The sequence below is a fragment of the Mustela lutreola genome, chromosome 15, assembly GCF_030435805.1.
Source record: "Mustela lutreola isolate mMusLut2 chromosome 15, mMusLut2.pri, whole genome shotgun sequence".
NCBI lineage: Eukaryota > Metazoa > Chordata > Mammalia > Carnivora > Mustelidae > Mustela > Mustela lutreola.
In genome coordinates this window covers 14,143,391-14,159,889 of record NC_081304.1, presented here as the reverse complement: position 1 = coordinate 14,159,889, position 16,499 = coordinate 14,143,391, and the positions used below count along the sequence as shown (strand labels likewise).

Below are 16,499 nucleotides of genomic sequence, written 5' to 3'. Positions count from 1 at the left end.
TGCATTCATTTGCTAATATTTTGTTGAGGATTTTTGCATCTATGTTCATCCATATTTATTTTGAATCAGTATTCATCATTATGCCTGTAATTTTGTTGTGCTGTCCTGTCTAGTTTTGGTATCAGGATAGTGCTGGCCTTCTAAAATGAGTTTGGAGCTATTTCCTTCTCTTCCATTTTTGGGGAAGAATTTTAGAAGGATTGGTATTAATCCTTCTTTTTTTTAAGATTTTTTTTTTTTTTTTTTTAATGACAGAGAGATCATAAGTAGGCAGAGAGGCAGGCAGAGGTGGGGGGTGGGGGGGTGGGGAGCAGGCTCCCCGCTGAGCAGAGAGCCCAATGCGGGGCTCGATCCCAGGACCCAGAGATTATGACCTGAGCTGAAGGCAGAGGCTTAACCCATTGAGCCACCCAGGTGCTTCAGGTATTAATTCTTCTTTAAATGTTTGGTAGAATTTACCAGTGAAGCTGTCTGGTCCTGGACGTTTTAGTTTGTTGGGTGATTTTTGACTACTGACGTAATCTTACTTGTAATTAGTCGTTCAGATTTCTTTTTCTTCTTGATTAATTCTTGGTAGCTTTGATGTTTTTAGGAATTAACCCATTTCTTATAAGTTGTCCGATTTGTTGGCATAAAATTGTTCATAGTAGCTTATGATCCTTTGTATTTCTGTGGTATTTATTAGTTGTAATGTCTCCTTTTTAATTTCTAGTTTTACTTGAGTAAAATTTTTCCTTGATTAAGTCTAGCTAAAGATTTATCTCTATTTTATCTTTTAAAAACAAGCTGTTAGTTTCATTGGTCTTTTCCCCTTTTTTGGTGTTTGTTTCACATATTTCTGTTCTGATCATTGTTATTTCCTTTCTTACAACTTTGGGCTTCTTTTGCTTTTTTTTTTTTTTTCCTAGTCTCCTTAAGGAGTAAAGTTGGGTTGTTTAAGATCTTGTTTCTCTTTTTTTCTTCCAATTTTATTGAGATAGAGTTGACATACAGCACTGTGTATGTTTATATATGATAACTGGATTTACATATCTTGTGAAATGATTACCAATAACTAATTAACATCCATTATCTACAGATAGAAGAAAAAGCAAAAGTTTATTTTTCCCTTGTGTTGAGAACTCCAGAGATCTACCATAACTTTCAAATATGGCAGAGTTACCTATAGTGATCATGATGACACTATATTCCTAGTACTAATTCATCTTATAACTAAAATTTTTTACCTTTTGACCACCTTCATCACATTCCTCCCCTCACCTGCCTCTCGTAACCAGAAATCCAATATTTTTTTGTATGAGTTTGCCCCCCCTTTTTTTAAGATTCCAATTATAAGTGGTTTCTTATAGGTCTCATGTAGACCCTATATTTGTGAGATGATACAATAATTCTCTCAAGGTCCATATCCATGTTGTCACAAATGACAGATTTTCTTCTTTTTTTTAATTGAATTTATTTATTTGCCAGAGAGCACAAGCGGGGGGGTGGGAGCAGCAGGTAGAGGGAGAAGTAAACTCCCCCCTGAGCAAGGGGCCTGATGCGGGACTCAATCTGAGGACCCTGGGATCATGATCTGAGCAGAAGTAACTAACTGAGCCACCCAGGCACCCCAGATTTTCCTGCTTTTTATGACTGAATAATTCATCCATCATTAGACATTTAATGTGTTCATATCTTAAGTATTGTAAATTGTGTTATGAACATGGGATAGCAGATAATCTGTACCGCAGTGTTTTTGTTTTCCTTGAATATATTCCAGGAGATAAAATTGCTGTATCATATGATATTTTTAATTTTTTGAGGAACTTCCATACTCTTTTCTATGGTGCCTGTACCAATTTACATTTCTACCAACAGTGTATAAGGGTTTTCTTTACTCCATAGCCTCTCCAACTCATTTTATTTCTAGTCTTTTGGTGATAGCCATTCTAATATTCTAATAAAGTGCTATTTCACTGTAGCTTTACTTTGCATTTCTGTAATGATGAGTGGTGTTGAGCACTTCTTCATGTACCTGTTGGCTACTTGTAAATCTTCTATGGAAAAATGTCTATTCCATTCTTCTGTCCGTTTTTAAATTTGATTATTTGGCTTTTAGCTATTGAGTTGTAGGAGTTCTTTATATATTTTGAATATTAACCCTTTATCAGATCCGTAATTTGCAAATATTTTTTCACATTCCTGAAGCTTTCTAGTTTGATGTAGTCACACTAATTTTTTTTTATTTTGTTGCTTGTACTTTAGGTGTCATATATCTTGTTTTTTAATATATGCATTTATCACTGTGAAATTCCATCTTAGAACTGCTTTTGCTACATCCCTTAGGTGGGTTTTTTTTTTTTTTTTTTTTTTTTGGCCTGTTTTATTAAACAAACGGGTTCCGTTTTATTTTAGAGCAAGCTTGTGTGAATAGGGGGTGGTGGGAGAGGGAAAGAGAGAGCATTCCAAGCAGGCTCCACACCCAGCATGGAGCCCTGTGCAGAGCTTGATCCCACAACCCTGAGATTATGACCTGAGCTGAAATCAAGAGTTGGACATGTAACTGAGACACCCAGGTGCCCGCTACATCCCATAGTTTTTGATGTTTTATTTCCTTGTCCATCTGAAGATTTTTTTTTATTTCTCCTTTGATTTTTTTCTTTGACCTTCTAGTTGTTCAATAGTGTATTGTTTAATCCTTATATATTTGTGAATTTCCCAGTTTTCTTCTTGTAAATGCTTTCTAATTTTAAGCCATTGTGTCAGAAAAGATGCTTGATATGATTTCAATCTTCTTAACTTTATTAAGATTTGTTTGGTGGCCTAACATATGATTGGTCCTGGAGAAAGTTCCTGTATCCTTGCGAAGAATAAATATCTGCTGCTTTGGGATAGAATGTTCTGTAAATGTCTGTTAAGTGTCGTATTACTATTTCTCCTTTCTATTTTAGGTTTATTAATATTCACTTTACATATCTACATACTCCTGTGTTTTGTGCATACTTAGCAATGTTAAATACGCTTTATGATTTGTCCCTTTTATTATATAATGATCTTTGTTTCTTGTTACAATCTCTGTCTTAAAGTCTGTTTTGTCTGATAGAAGTATAGCTACCATAGCTTGCTTTTGGTTTCCATTTATGTGAAATATCTACTTCACTTTCAAGCTGTGTGTGTCCTTAAAGTTTGAATCTTGCAGTCAGCATGTAGTCGTGTCTGTTTTTTATCCATCTAGCCACTCTCTTTCGATTGGAAAATTTAGTCCATTGACTTTTAAAATAATTATAATTATCAGTTTAGTGTTGCTGTTTTGTAATTCCTCTGTTCTCTTGCTTTGTGATTTGATGATTTCCTCTATGCTTAGTCTTCTTTATCTTTTGTGTATCTGTTATAGGTTTTTGCAATCCTATAGTAGGTTTGCAAACCTAAAACCTAAAGCCTATATAAAACGTTTTCTAGTATTCTAGGTTGATAACAAATTAGAGTGCATACTAGAGTTCTACATTTTTACTCTTCCTGCTCCCATACATAATTCTTAATGTCATAATTTACATCATTTTACCTTGTGTAGCCATTAAAAAATTGTTATTTTTGCTACTTTTGTCTTTTAACTTTCATGCTAGATTTATATGTGATTTACCCACCAGTTACATTAGACTTCTCTGAATCTAACTATATATATTTGCGTTTGCCAGTGAGATTTGTACTTTCATATGCTTTCCTATTACTAAATAGCACCCTCTTATTTAAAGAAGCATCTTAAAAATTTCTTGTAAGGCTGTTCTAGGGTAAATGAACTCTGCTTCAGCTTTTGCTTGTGTGGAAAGCTATTTCTCCAGTTCCAAAGGACAATTTTGCTGAGTCAAATAGCTTTTCTTGGCAGTTTTTCTCTTTCAGCACTTTGAATATATTGTGCTGTTCCTTTGGGCCTGAAAAGCTTCACCTGAAAAATCTAAGGATAGTGGTATGGGGGTTCCCTTGTACATACCAAGTTGTATTTCTCTTGTTACTTAAAAGATTCTCTCAAATTAAATTTGACTATTTATTTATAATGTGTGTTAGTGTGGGGTCTTTGAATTCATCTTATTTGAAAGTTTCTGGGCTTCCTGGATCCGGATGTCTGTTTCCTTTACCAAGGTTAGGGGAGTTTCTAGCTGTTATTTCTTTGAATTGGCTTTCTGGCTTTGTTTGCTCTCTTCTCCTGGGACCCTTATAGTGTATGTATTGGTCCACTTGCTGGTGTCCCACAAATCCCTTAAGCTATCTTCTCTCTTTTTTATTCATTTTTCTTTTTGCTCCTCTGTCTAGATAAGTTCCACAGTTCTGCCTTTGAGTTTGCTCATCTTTTCTTCTGCTTCATTTAGTCTGTTGATCCCCAATATTGAATTTTTCAGTTTAGTCACTATATTTTTTAATTATGTGACTGATACTTTCTTATGTTTTCTCTTTGTTGAGATTCTCGTTTTGCGCACAGATGGTTCTCCTGATCTTGGTGAGCATCTTTATGACCACCATTTTAAAGTCTTCATCAAGTTAGAGTCCTTATCTCTGTTTCACTAAGGTTTATTTGACTTTATCTAATTCTTTTGTTTAGAATGCATTCTTCTTTTTCTTCGTTTTTCTGTCTCTGTTGGCCTCTGTGCACTAAGTAAAACAGCCACTCTTCCAGTCTTAAAGGAGTAGTGCTTGTCCCTAGCTCTTGGGTGTCTGAAACCTTTGTGATAGTCCAAACTGCCACCTTTGTTCTTAATGACTCCCAACAGATGAGGGTGTGCCAAGGCCCATTTCAGTGTAGGTTTTTTTCCTCATTCACCTGAGGTATAGGAGTCTTTCAGCTAGTTTCTGGATTCCCTTCTGAGGGAACTGTTCCATGTATAGCTGTAGATTCAGTGTGTCTGTGGGAGGAGGTGCATTCAGGAGCCTTCGTATTGCCATCTTAAACTGGAACCTTCTCATTTCTGTTTTTATATGGTAACAGCTCATATTTACTTACAAATGATACTGTGTTATTCTGCAACTTTTTTCTGTTAATGTTTTGAAAATCTGTTGATATTTACAGATCTAGTTCATTCATTTTTATTAAGTTCCACTTGTATGAAAATATGTATCACCATTTCCTCTATTACAGGACATACAGGTTGCAAAAGTGTAGTTATAAAAAGTAAAAACAATGAACAACCTGTAACATGGGCAAAGATTTCTCTAGAATTTTAGGCCACCTGGCTGGCTTAGCTGTAGAACATGGGACTCTTGATCTCGGAGTTGTAAGAGCATGGGATTCTTGATCTCAGGGCTGTGGGCTGTAAGTTTGAGCCCCATGTAGGGAATAGAGCTTACTTTAAAAAAAAAAAAAAAGAAAAGAAAAAAGTTTTCATAGGCTGTCCATCTAGTAGAACTGCTTTTCACTACAAAAATATATTTTTTTCTTGATTGTTTCATCTTCCTCCCCTTAAACTTTCCCAAGTAATTGCTAGGTAAGCCTCACCTAGTAACCTACATGTTTCCCTTCTATACACATAAACGTATCCCATTTTGAAAACTCACTGTAAGTCAAAATGTTATTTTCATTGGATCTTCAATGAAAAGAATACATTATGAATGTCCTAAAAACATCATTTAAAATCAGTTGTGCAAGTCCATTTTTCTTAATATCTTACTTTTTTATGATTTATCTATTCTAGAGAGAGAGGAGGTAAGCAAGCCAGGAAAAGGGCTGAGGAAGAGGGGGAAAGCCTCTCAGGCAGACTCCCCGCTGAGCCTGGAGCAGGACACCAGCTTACTCTGAGGACCCTGAGATCCTGACCTGAGCCAAAACCAAAAGTTGGATGTCCAAGGGACTGAACCCCGCAGATGCCCCAGTCTTCTTATTATTTTTTTTTAAGTAATTTCAGTGCCCAACATGGGGCTCAAACTCATGACCCCAAGATCAAGAGTTGCATGCTCCACTGACAGACCAATCAGGCACCCCCTTAATGTCTTATATTTGAAATTAATTTGAAAGATTTGAATTAAAAGAGTGAAAAAATAAAAAGCTTAGGGAAATTTGAATTCTTTGGGAAGGTTTATCTATAAAGATATCAAACTAATTTTCTTAACTTTAGAATTACTCACTTCTCTGAAAAGACATGGAGTCTACCTCTACACAGCTAGCAGATGCCCAAGTACAACTAAAAACAGTGGAACATAAAACTGTTTATGAAGTGACTTGTTAGATCTCTTAGGCAGTATGGAATTAGGGGCAACTTAACTACATAAGGAAAAATTGGGACTACTTAGAAGATGCTGAATTATATTAACCTTTTCTTCTAAGCATGCTGCTTTATAAGGGTAAGATGTAGATGTACTTATATCCTACCTCCTCAGGACCTAGGTAGGTGTAAAAGGATAGCAGACACATGGCTTCAATGATTTAACATTTTCTTTCTCCAGCACCACTTCCTTCCACTTAATTCCACATGTTGCTCCATTTTCAACCCAAAGTTGAAAAGAACCTAAGTGCTTTTTTGAAACTGTATACCTTTGTGTATATTGGTCAAGCTAAACATTACAAATAAATACAAATTAGATAGGGGCACCTGGGTGACTCAGTCATTAAGTGTCTGCCTTCGGCTCAGGTCATTATCCCAGGGTCTTGAGATTGAGCCCCACGTCTGGCTCAGCAGGGAGTCTGCTTCTCTCTCTGCCCCTACCCCTACTCATGTGCATGCTCTCTCAAAAATTTTTTTGAAGATTTTTTTATGTATTTATTTGACAGAGAGAGAGAGATCACAAGTAGGCAGAGCAGCAGGCAGAGAGAGGGGGGGAAGCAGGCTCCCTGCTGAGCAGAGAGCCTAATGCGGGGCTCAATCCCAGGACCTGAGCCAAAGGCAGAGGCTTAACCCAATAAACCACTGAGGCGCCCCTCTTCTCAAAATTTTTTTAAAAAATACAAATTAGTTACAGGAAAGAGTACGCTTAGCACATTCACAGTCATTCTTTTTGGATTTGGTAATTTTACTATTTGATTGGCTCTATAGGAACTAATGGTACATGTCTCTTCCATGTTTTAGGACTTTCCACTCATAGAAAGCCACCCTACAGATCTCATTCGCTCTCTCCATCTCCAGTTAACAAAAATACACAGTTCCATATAGAGAGAAAACGTCAGCAAAAGCCAAAAGAAACAGATATTCGCCAATTCCAAGCAAAGGTACATCCCATCTTTGACTATGATTGGATAGCAGGCAATACTGTTTACCTTCAACCAAATACTACAGTGAATGTCCTGCTGATTAAAGGCTTCAGGTGCATTTAATATTCTCGAACTGAGTGGATGGTAGGAGATTATGGGACATAGCTTTTATGTCCCCCGTCCCTCCTTTATGGAACATAAGATTTATACTTGTGATACTCTAAGACAGGAATGGGAGGAGGTGGTTAAGATTCAATATGGAGAATGTATGATTACCAAGGAAGGCTTTCTGCTGTGGAATAGGGATTTTGAAATGCAAATTAATTTAGAACATGTACATTTTTGCTATAGTATGTTTTATGATAGTGAAAAACTGAAATTAATTCAAATGTCTTATAATAACATGTAACTTCCATTCAAGGAACTATGAAAGTAATAAAACCAGAAAACAAAATATGCATTTTTGGGTTATGTCCCAATTACATGTCTGTTAAATATGTTTATGTTTATAATGTTTATAATATAATATTAAATATATTTAGGATAACAGGGACCCAAAAGGAACTTTAAAAAAAAAATGGAATGACAGAATCTTAGGTTAATTTTTTTCCCTTCATTTTCATTTTTATATGCTTTTATTAACTGTAATGTCATATGGCTTTCTCTGCTCTAGGCACTAACTGAAGCATTTGAAAGGGAACTAAGAAGAAATAAAGTTCAAGAGAATATTGGATCTCTAGGAATAAATGAGGAGGAAACAGTGGGTAAAAGTCTCTACTATAATAAATGCAACTTGATCAGATCAGTGGAAAGTACAGAGATCTTTCTTATTTTTTTATTTGAAGAAAAATTTTTTTAAAGATTTTATTTGTCAGAGAGAACACACGCAAGCAGTGGGAGCGGCAGAGGGAGAGGGAAAAGCAAGACTCCCCGCCTAGCAAGGAGCCCCATGTGGGACTCGATCTCACAACCCTGGGATCATGACCCAAGCTGAAGCAGATGCTTGGTACCAAAAGATTCCAAACACTTTTCCTTCCTGCCCAAAACACCCATCAGTTTTTAAGAAGTTCTGTTCATCAGGGGTTTAAAAGATAGTTGGGGGACACCTGGGTGGCTCAGTTGGTTAAGACACTGCCTTCAGCTCAGGTCATGAGCATAGGGTCCTGGGATCAAATCCTGAATCAGGCTCCTTGCTCTGCAGGGAGCCTGCTTCTCTCTCCACCTCTGCCTGCCATTCTGCCTACTTGTGTGCACACGCACGCTCTCTCTCTCTCTCTCTCTCTCTCTGACAAATAAATAAATAAAATCTTTAAAAATAAAAGATAGTTGGGGCTGACAGGTTAAAGGGGAATGAGGAGATCCCACTTACTCTGTGCCTGAGTGGAAGAAGCACAAAGCAGACATGTCCATTGCCTTTTCAAAAGGATAGTTACAGAAACTAAGTGAAAACAGGAAAATGCTTGTGCTGGAATGTTCATGAACAAAACAGGATATAAAATACAGTATGGTTATGATAAACATTATTTAAGAACCTTTTTAGTTTACATGGAAAAAGTTGTCAAAGAAGCCAGTACATCAAAACATTATTAGTGGTTGTATTTAGGGTGTGGGACTACGTGACTCTGAAACTCAAAAAGGATTCAGTGCTTTTTAAAATTCCAAAGGGTGCCAGAAGCCAAAAGATGCTTTTAACTCAGATAAACACTAACCAGATTTTAGAAATTGGAAGTAAGGTGTTCGGTTGGGGATTAGTTAGCTATTTTTTTTCAATGTGTAATATTTAAGATAATGTATGAGAGAGTTACTACTTTTATTTGTATTGTTTTATGTCTGCTCCTAAGGAAAAAATATACAGAGAAGCTGCTCATAAAGCAACTCCAAAATGTAGTCAGCCCTGGAAGACTTACTCTAGAAAAACCACAACTCCAAGTCCAAGAGGTGGCTTGCCAAAGCCAAATAAAGCAGTTCCAAGTAAGAACCACAAAATTGTACTTTATGGAAAACTGGCATTCTTTGAAAGTGTGTGCTACATTCCAAGGACACAGCACTGAAAACTTAACATCCACCAGTTAGCTGGAGAAAGTTCCTCTTTTATCACTGCCATATGCTAGATTTCTATAAAGAGAAAGATAAAACTTGTAAATAAGGCATTTATTTAAAAGGTTATTTAATAACCTTCGGAGGCCCAAATATTGGTACCGGAGGCACAAATGGGCAGGACTACCTGCTGCTCCGCCTGCAGCTTCACTCTGTTCACTCACACTAGTTGCTTCTTTGTTTCTGGGAAGTTGGTAGAACCCAAGGGTTGCTCCAAAGCAAGCAGATGTCCCGTCCAGCCCTGTTATATTGACAGCTGGTGCTAGTGAGTGTTCGAGTCCTGTTACAAGGAAAATGAGGTCATGTGAAATGCCAGGGTTGCATTTCCAACACTGCTGGCCGCCTAACGATATCCCGCCAGACAGAGACTTTGCCTCCCAGTAGGGCTGAGGAGTGTTTGGCCACACACAGAGCGTCCACCCCAGTCGCTGAGTCAGCTGAGCAGTGAGGATGGACTTCACCAGAACAGCATGTCATCAGTCAGAATGTTGAGCTGATTCTCATCCTTACCGGTAGTTGGTATACTCGGAATAAAGGAGTGCAGAAGTTAATGACATATGTTTAGATTTAGTCTCCAGGATCAGAACTGCATCACTTATAAAGCTTTGCTCTACCAGGAAGGGAGAATGAGAGTGCTTATTAAAAGCTTATCAGCAAGTCTCTCAGATTAAAGGGTTTTGTGCTTGTTTTGTTTTACCTTGCAGTGAAAGTAAATGAACACAGTCTACTGCCCCTCATGCTGGAGCAATTTCCATTTCTCTATGTTTCTGGCCAAACACTAAGCAAAATGTGGAAACAGCAAATTACACAGGTTGAACAGCTCAAAAAAGATGCATATAGAGAAAATCGATCAAAGAAAAAACTTCAGGATGAAGTAAGTTAACTGTTAATTACAAGCTTAGGAATATAAACCAGAAAGGGGAAGAGTTTATCCTTCAGAATTTAGTGAATAGCAGTATTAACCTTCTTCCTTTCTGTCCCTCTTAAAGATAGAAGAAGCCTTAAAAAGGCATGAGCTCCTTACTGCACTTGTCAAGAAAGAATATGAACATAACAAGAGACTGGTATGTTAAGAGCAGGTTGAGTATTACAGTTTTGAGTTTGTAAGTTACATTAATTACTTGTATTTATACAGCTGGGTAATAGATCCACAGACATCTGTCTTTAACACTTGCCTATGGAAGCATTTGAGGCTGTAACCAAAACTGATGAGGGGCAAAGGTGCCAAATACTTTATACAGTTTCCTTTGGTTTTTATAGTAACATAATGGACATGTTTTCTCTGAGAATGCTAACTTGTATTTGGTCCCACTTACTCAGCAAGGGGCAAGGTTGAGATCTTAATTCAGGTCTGTCTCTGCCTCCACAGCAACTTCAAGGTACCAGGGGGGTTGTAAGCTAGTGTCGTTTGTCCTCTCTGACCTAAGCTCACAAGCAGAGAACTGAGCTAGTTTAACACCCTCCCTTCTGATTTGGATTGAGAATTATACAGAGCACAGAATCTTCTGTTGAGTATAATGGAGAGGACAGAGGTCAAAGACAGTATGTCATGGAATACTATGCAGCCATCAAAAGAAATGAAATCTTGCCATTTGCGACAACATGGATGGAACTAGAGCGTATCATGCTTAGCGAAATAAGTCAAGCAGAGAAAGACAACTATCATATGATCTCCCTGATATGAGGAAGTGGTGATGCAACATGGGGGCTTAAATGGGTAGGAGAAGAATCCATGAAACAAGATGGGATTGGGAGGGAGACAAACCATAAGTGACTCTTAATCTTACAAAACAAACTGAGGGTTGCTGGGGGTGGGGGGTTGGGAGAAGGGGGGTGGGGTTATGGACATTGGGGGAGGGTATGTGCTTTGGTGAGTGCTGTGAAGTGTGTAAACCTGCCAATTCACAGACCTGTACCCCTGGGGATAAAAATATATGTTCATAAAAAATAAAAAATTTAAAAATCACACACACAAAAAAAGACAGTATGTCAGAAGAAGGGATTTTAAAACTCTTGGTTGAGCTTTGCGCAGTGGCAGTATCGTAGCCAATGAGGTTTATCCGAGGCACGATTATTGCTAATTAAAACTCTTGGTTGAGATAAGCAGTGAGAAGTATACTACTAAACAATTTCAGACAAAGAAGGGGAAGCTCTCTGAGAATCTGCATGTGGTACTTCCGGGGAAAAGAAAACAAGCATCTGACTGGATACCTTGTCGAGGGCTTTATGCACATGACCTCGTTTCATTTTCACTACTTTGTAAGATACTAATTTCCTTAGTTTTGACATAAATACTCTTGGTATAACTCAAACTTTGCTTGAAAGTCAGAATGGCTTTTTTCTACTCCTTTTAAGCTTGCGTCTGGGTGTGGCTTTAGGTGACCCCCTAGGGGACACGGGGGATGAGATGTGCAGTTCCACCAAGATCACATACAGCAATCATGGCTCACTGGAGCAGCCTTCTGGACTGGTGATGAACCTCCCCACGCCTGGAAGGCTTCTGGGGGTTGACATTTTGTCAGAGTCTATGCCCACGTATTAGGCCACTGGCCCCCGCCTGCTTGGCTTACTCCTTGAAGACTTCGTGATGGGGAGTGGGGCAGCTAAGAATGCCAGAGTCTGTCTTCCTCTTGTCCTTACTCCTCTTTTTCACTTTCCCTTTCCCAGCAAGACTTCAAGGACCGCATTTATAGGCAGAAGTTGACACAGTCAAAAATAACAGAAAATCGGCAGCAGATTGTCCGTGCCCGAAAATACTATGATGATTACAGAGTTCAGTTGCGTGCAAAAATGATGCGAATGAGGACGCGGGAAGAAATGGTAAATACAGGTTTTTGTTTCTTGTTTTGAAGATCGATTGACTGATTTTAGAGAGGGTGAGGGAGTGAGCAATGGGGAGGGGCAGACTCCCTACTGAGCTCCGAGCCCGACGTGGGGCTCTATCTCATGACCCCGAGATCGTGACCTGAGCCAAAAATCAGAGGTCAGATGCTTAACCAACAGCCACCCAGGTGCCCTGTGAATATAGCTTTTTTGCAACCCTTTTTTGCAAAAGGGTGAATTTTATCTGTTAGCTTTCAGGACCACCTTCTTTGGGACTCCGGTCCCAGTTTGCATCCAAAACCCAAATGTAAGTCTTAAAGTGCCGGCTGTGAGAGTTTCAACTTGTCCATGCCTCATTTTGTTACCTGCATGGTACATTCCAGTCTGCTCCCAGTCTCCGGTGCCCTGATTCCCTCTAACCTGTGTCCTCCAGTGCAACTGCTTCTAGGGGTTTGAGAACGTGTTAGAAGGGACAGGGACTTAAGGTGTGACTAGATGACCTGGATTCCACATGAAACCGGGAAAGGAGTGTAGGACGAAGGCTCTGTGAAGTATTTCTCCACATTATTTGTTCTCCCACCCTAATCAGGCTGAAATGCTTAATCTTTTGGGATTCCAAACTGGCGGTAAATTGCATCTCTAGAGTAAAACATTAAGGTAATGACAGTTAATGGGCATACTACTGTCATCCTCAGTTCTAGAGGATACTGAGGCTTTGAGCGGTTACGTAACTGGACTAAGGTAACACCGCTGACTAATGACAGCATGGCTGTAAGGACAGTGGGCATATGTACCTCCTGGGAGTAATTGGTTTTCCTCCAGCCCCGATTGAGGATAAGCACCTCACCTCGGTTGTGCACATGTGCAAATGCACCATTTGTTTCTTCTCTGGCTCGGGTTCTTCCCTTATAGATTGGCTGCTTGAGAATTGAAGAATTTGGGGGATACAGGAAAGGATGCTAAACACCACTGGTCATTAAGGAAGTACAAATAAAAACCACAATGGGAAACCACTCACTAAAATGGCTTAAAAAAAAAAAAAAAGGGTGTTGGCAACGATACGGAGAAGTTACAGCCTCTCACGCAAGGCTGGCAGAATGGCGCAGCCACTTTCGATCAGTCTCCCAGTTCGTCAGAAGATTAGCCTGGCTACCCTGTGACTCCGTAATTTCACTGCTAGGCGTACAGCCACACAAATAGGTGTGGCTGTGTACAGTTACTGTACTGTGTACAGTAACCTACAGCAGCTTTATTTATAAAACGCAAAAAGAGGAAAAAACCTCCAGGGCCCATCAACTGATGGATAAACAAAATGTGAAAGTCCCATATCACAGTATTATGTGGCAATGAAAAGGATGAACCTTGAAAACATGGCAGGTGAAAGAAGCCAGATACAAAAGGCCACATATTTTGGGATTATAAGAAATAACCCAGATTAGGCAAATTTAGAGATATAGAAAGTAGTTTAGTGGTTGCAGGGGGTGCGTGAGTGGCCGCTGATGGGTATAGGGCTTCTTTCTGAAGGGATGGTGACGGCGGCACAATTCTGAATATACGAAAAGCTGCTGAATGCTACTCTTAAAAGTATGAATTTGGGGGACGCCTGGGTGGCTCAGTTGGTTAAGCAGCTGCCTTCGGCTCGGGTTATGATCCCGGCGTCCTGGGATCGAGTCCCACATCGGGCTCCTTGCTCAGCAGGGAGCCTGCTTCTCCCTCTGCTTCTGCCTGCCATTCTGTCTGCCTGTGCTCACTCCCTCTCCCTCTCTCTCTGATAAATAAAATCTTAAAAAAAAAAAAAAGTGTGAATTTTGTGGTATGTGGCTTTTATCTCAGTAAAGCTGTTACTTAAAACTGTGAAATAGAGGGGCACCTGGGTGGCTCAGCCGTTAAACGTCTGCCTTCAGCTCAGGTCATGATCCCAGGGTCATGGGATTGAGCCCCACATCAGGCTCCCTGCTCTGCGGGAAGCCTCCTTCTCCCTCTCCCACTTGCCCTGCTTGTGTTCCCTCTGGCTGTCTCTCTGTCAAATAAATAACATTTTTTAAAAACAAAAAACTTTGTGAAATACAATCAGTACAGTTGGACAAAATGCTTCTAATTCCTCTATGAAAGTTCGGCATAACTTTATTTTTCTAACTAAACGACAGATATTTAAGAAATTGTTTGAAGAAGGTTTACAAATTCAAAAGCAAAGATTACGAGACCTAAGAAACTATGCCAGAGAAAAACGAGCTGAACAAAAGATACAGCACCAGAATGAACTAGACTCGATGGAGAACTACTATAAAGACCAGGTGAGCTCACTGTTGCTGGTTCACATTCTCACGTGCTTCATCCTGACCACCTTGTGTCAAAAATCAGCTTATTCTGTTTTATGAAAAACCTCCACAGAGTAACTCAGCCTGTCAGTACACTGGTCAGACGGACTATTCATGATAAGCTAGTACTTGGCCACAGTACAGACTCTCTCTGTTACCCTGTTTCTATTAAAATAAAGATTTTAAGTCTGAACATTATATATCACAATTATTAAATTTGGGCTACAGGATAAACATTCGGTTTTTTTTTCCTCTCTACACAGTTTTCATTGCTGGCAGAAGCCATATCACAAGAACGTCAGGAACTCAAAGCCAGAGAGAAATCCCAGGCCCAGGTAATAATTAACAGGATAGAAATCATTGATTTACATTTTTAAGAATTAGAAAACAACTGTATTACATCTGTGATCCCAAACATTTATTCTATGGTTAATCCTATAAGTAGGATTGATTGTGTGTTAACTTGACCTGTTCAGTCTCTGTAAGAAGGACTGTGTGGTTATTAAAATTGCAGAAGCTTGAGGAGCTGGAAGGTAAAGGGGGAATAGAAACAGATGGGGGGCCTGGGCAGATGTTACTAGCGGGATGACCCGAGTTCTCTTTTAGACCTTGTGTAAGGTGAAGAGGGAGCTGAGATCGAAGATGGAGAAGGAAATTCAGCAACTGCAGCGCATGATAACCCAGAACGACGAGGACTCTTTCTTCCGGGAATTAGAAGCTGAGCGCTTCAGAGCTCGGCTTCATCTGGCTTCTTTTCAGTACAGTAAGAATCCCTTCCTCTGAGGCCCGATTTTGTAAGTGCTTTCTGGAAGCCTTGACTAGGACAGAGCTAGAACGGAGTCAGTGAAGAGTCTAAACCAGGAGACTCATTTCTATATGCCTTACTTACATATTCACTCCAATACTTTTTATGACATAATTTTTTTAAATAAAAATCATTTTCTCCAAGTATACCACTTTGAATGTATGACGTAGGAGCGGGGAGAAGGCACACATTCACTGGGCAGAGTCGCACTAGAGTAACAAGCCTTGCTTGAGCAGCCAGCTCCTGAAGCCTGTTGCTGTAGTTTAGTAAAAACTATAAAAATCTCTAAGTCAGAGAAGCGCTAGGTGTGGGCTTGTCATCAGAGGCGGGAGCTGGGGTTAAATCTTGAAGACCCTGTGTGAATGGGTGGAGAGGTTTCATGTGGCGGATGAGCATTCGTGTGTCTGGCTCCTGTTGGCCGAGGCCTGCGTGCGAGAGGCAAAGGGCGGCAGGCCAGCCGGCACAGGCCTCAAGCAGCACTAGCACCTGCCGGTGGAAAGGAGGCGCGGTGGACTGGACAGGAACAGTACACCGGCCCTGTTTCTGCTCTGAAGGAGTGAGCGGGAGAAACGCCCAAACCCAGCGGGGTGTGGCACCTTCCATGGAAAGGGAGACTTCAGCTTCAGTGAAGGCCAAGAGCCGCTGAGGATATGGGGGCTTTGCTGCTCAAAGCCAGAGAGTGCACAGGGCCCCGGGGAAGGACTGGAGGGGAGACGAGAGGCTCCCGTTAGGGCATGAGGACAGTCGCACGGTGATGAGCATACGCACAGGCTTCATCTCACATTACAAGCCGTTCAGACTACATGACCCGGCTAATTTGATTGCTATGACCAATTCTTGTCTTAAAAAAACATTAAACCCAAACTGCCCTTAAAACTTTGCCCTCTGGGGGCACCTGGGTGGCTCAGCGGGTTAAAGCCTCTGCCTTCGGCTCAGGTCATGATCCCAGGGTCCTGGGATGGAGCCTCGATTCAGACTCTCTGCTCAGCGGGAGCCTGCTGCTTCCCCTCTCTCTCTTTCTGCCTGCCTCTCTGCCTACTGTGCTGTCAAATAAATAAATAAAAATCTTTAAAAACCAAAAACTTTGCCCTTTGGAGAAGAGAGAGGGAGGCAAACTATAAGAGACTCTTAAGGATAGAAAACGGATGGTTGCTGGAGGGGAGGTGGGTGGGGGATGGGCTACAAATGGGTGGAGGGTGTTGAGGAGGGCACCTGTCACCCATGATGAGTCCTGGGGGTTATGTGTGAGGAATCGCTAAATTCTACTGAAATAATTCTATCACTATATGTTAACTAGAATATAAAT

At 40.2% G+C, this 16,499-nt stretch overlaps 1 protein-coding gene and 1 non-coding gene across 2 annotated transcripts in view; both read left to right on the top strand.

Moving 5' to 3' along the window:
* The window catches only part of CEP95 (centrosomal protein 95), a 41,769-nt gene extending 26,430 nt beyond the window's left edge, over nucleotides 1–15,339 (top strand). The window contains exons 12-20 of the mRNA XM_059149223.1: nucleotides 7,029–7,168; nucleotides 7,824–7,910; nucleotides 8,992–9,121; nucleotides 9,952–10,121; nucleotides 10,237–10,311; nucleotides 11,915–12,067; nucleotides 14,218–14,364; nucleotides 14,652–14,723; nucleotides 14,995–15,339. Coding sequence (XP_059005206.1) covers nucleotides 7,029–7,168; nucleotides 7,824–7,910; nucleotides 8,992–9,121; nucleotides 9,952–10,121; nucleotides 10,237–10,311; nucleotides 11,915–12,067; nucleotides 14,218–14,364; nucleotides 14,652–14,723; nucleotides 14,995–15,171 — 1,151 coding nt within the window. The 3' untranslated portion in view covers nucleotides 15,172–15,339. The remainder of the gene's footprint in view (nucleotides 1–7,028; nucleotides 7,169–7,823; nucleotides 7,911–8,991; nucleotides 9,122–9,951; nucleotides 10,122–10,236; nucleotides 10,312–11,914; nucleotides 12,068–14,217; nucleotides 14,365–14,651; nucleotides 14,724–14,994) is intronic.
* On the top strand, nucleotides 11,268–11,401 carry LOC131817126 (U4 spliceosomal RNA). The gene has a single exon (XR_009348340.1). It is a non-coding gene; the product is annotated as a U4 spliceosomal RNA (small nuclear RNA).
* Nucleotides 15,340–16,499: the final 1,160 nt, after the last annotated feature.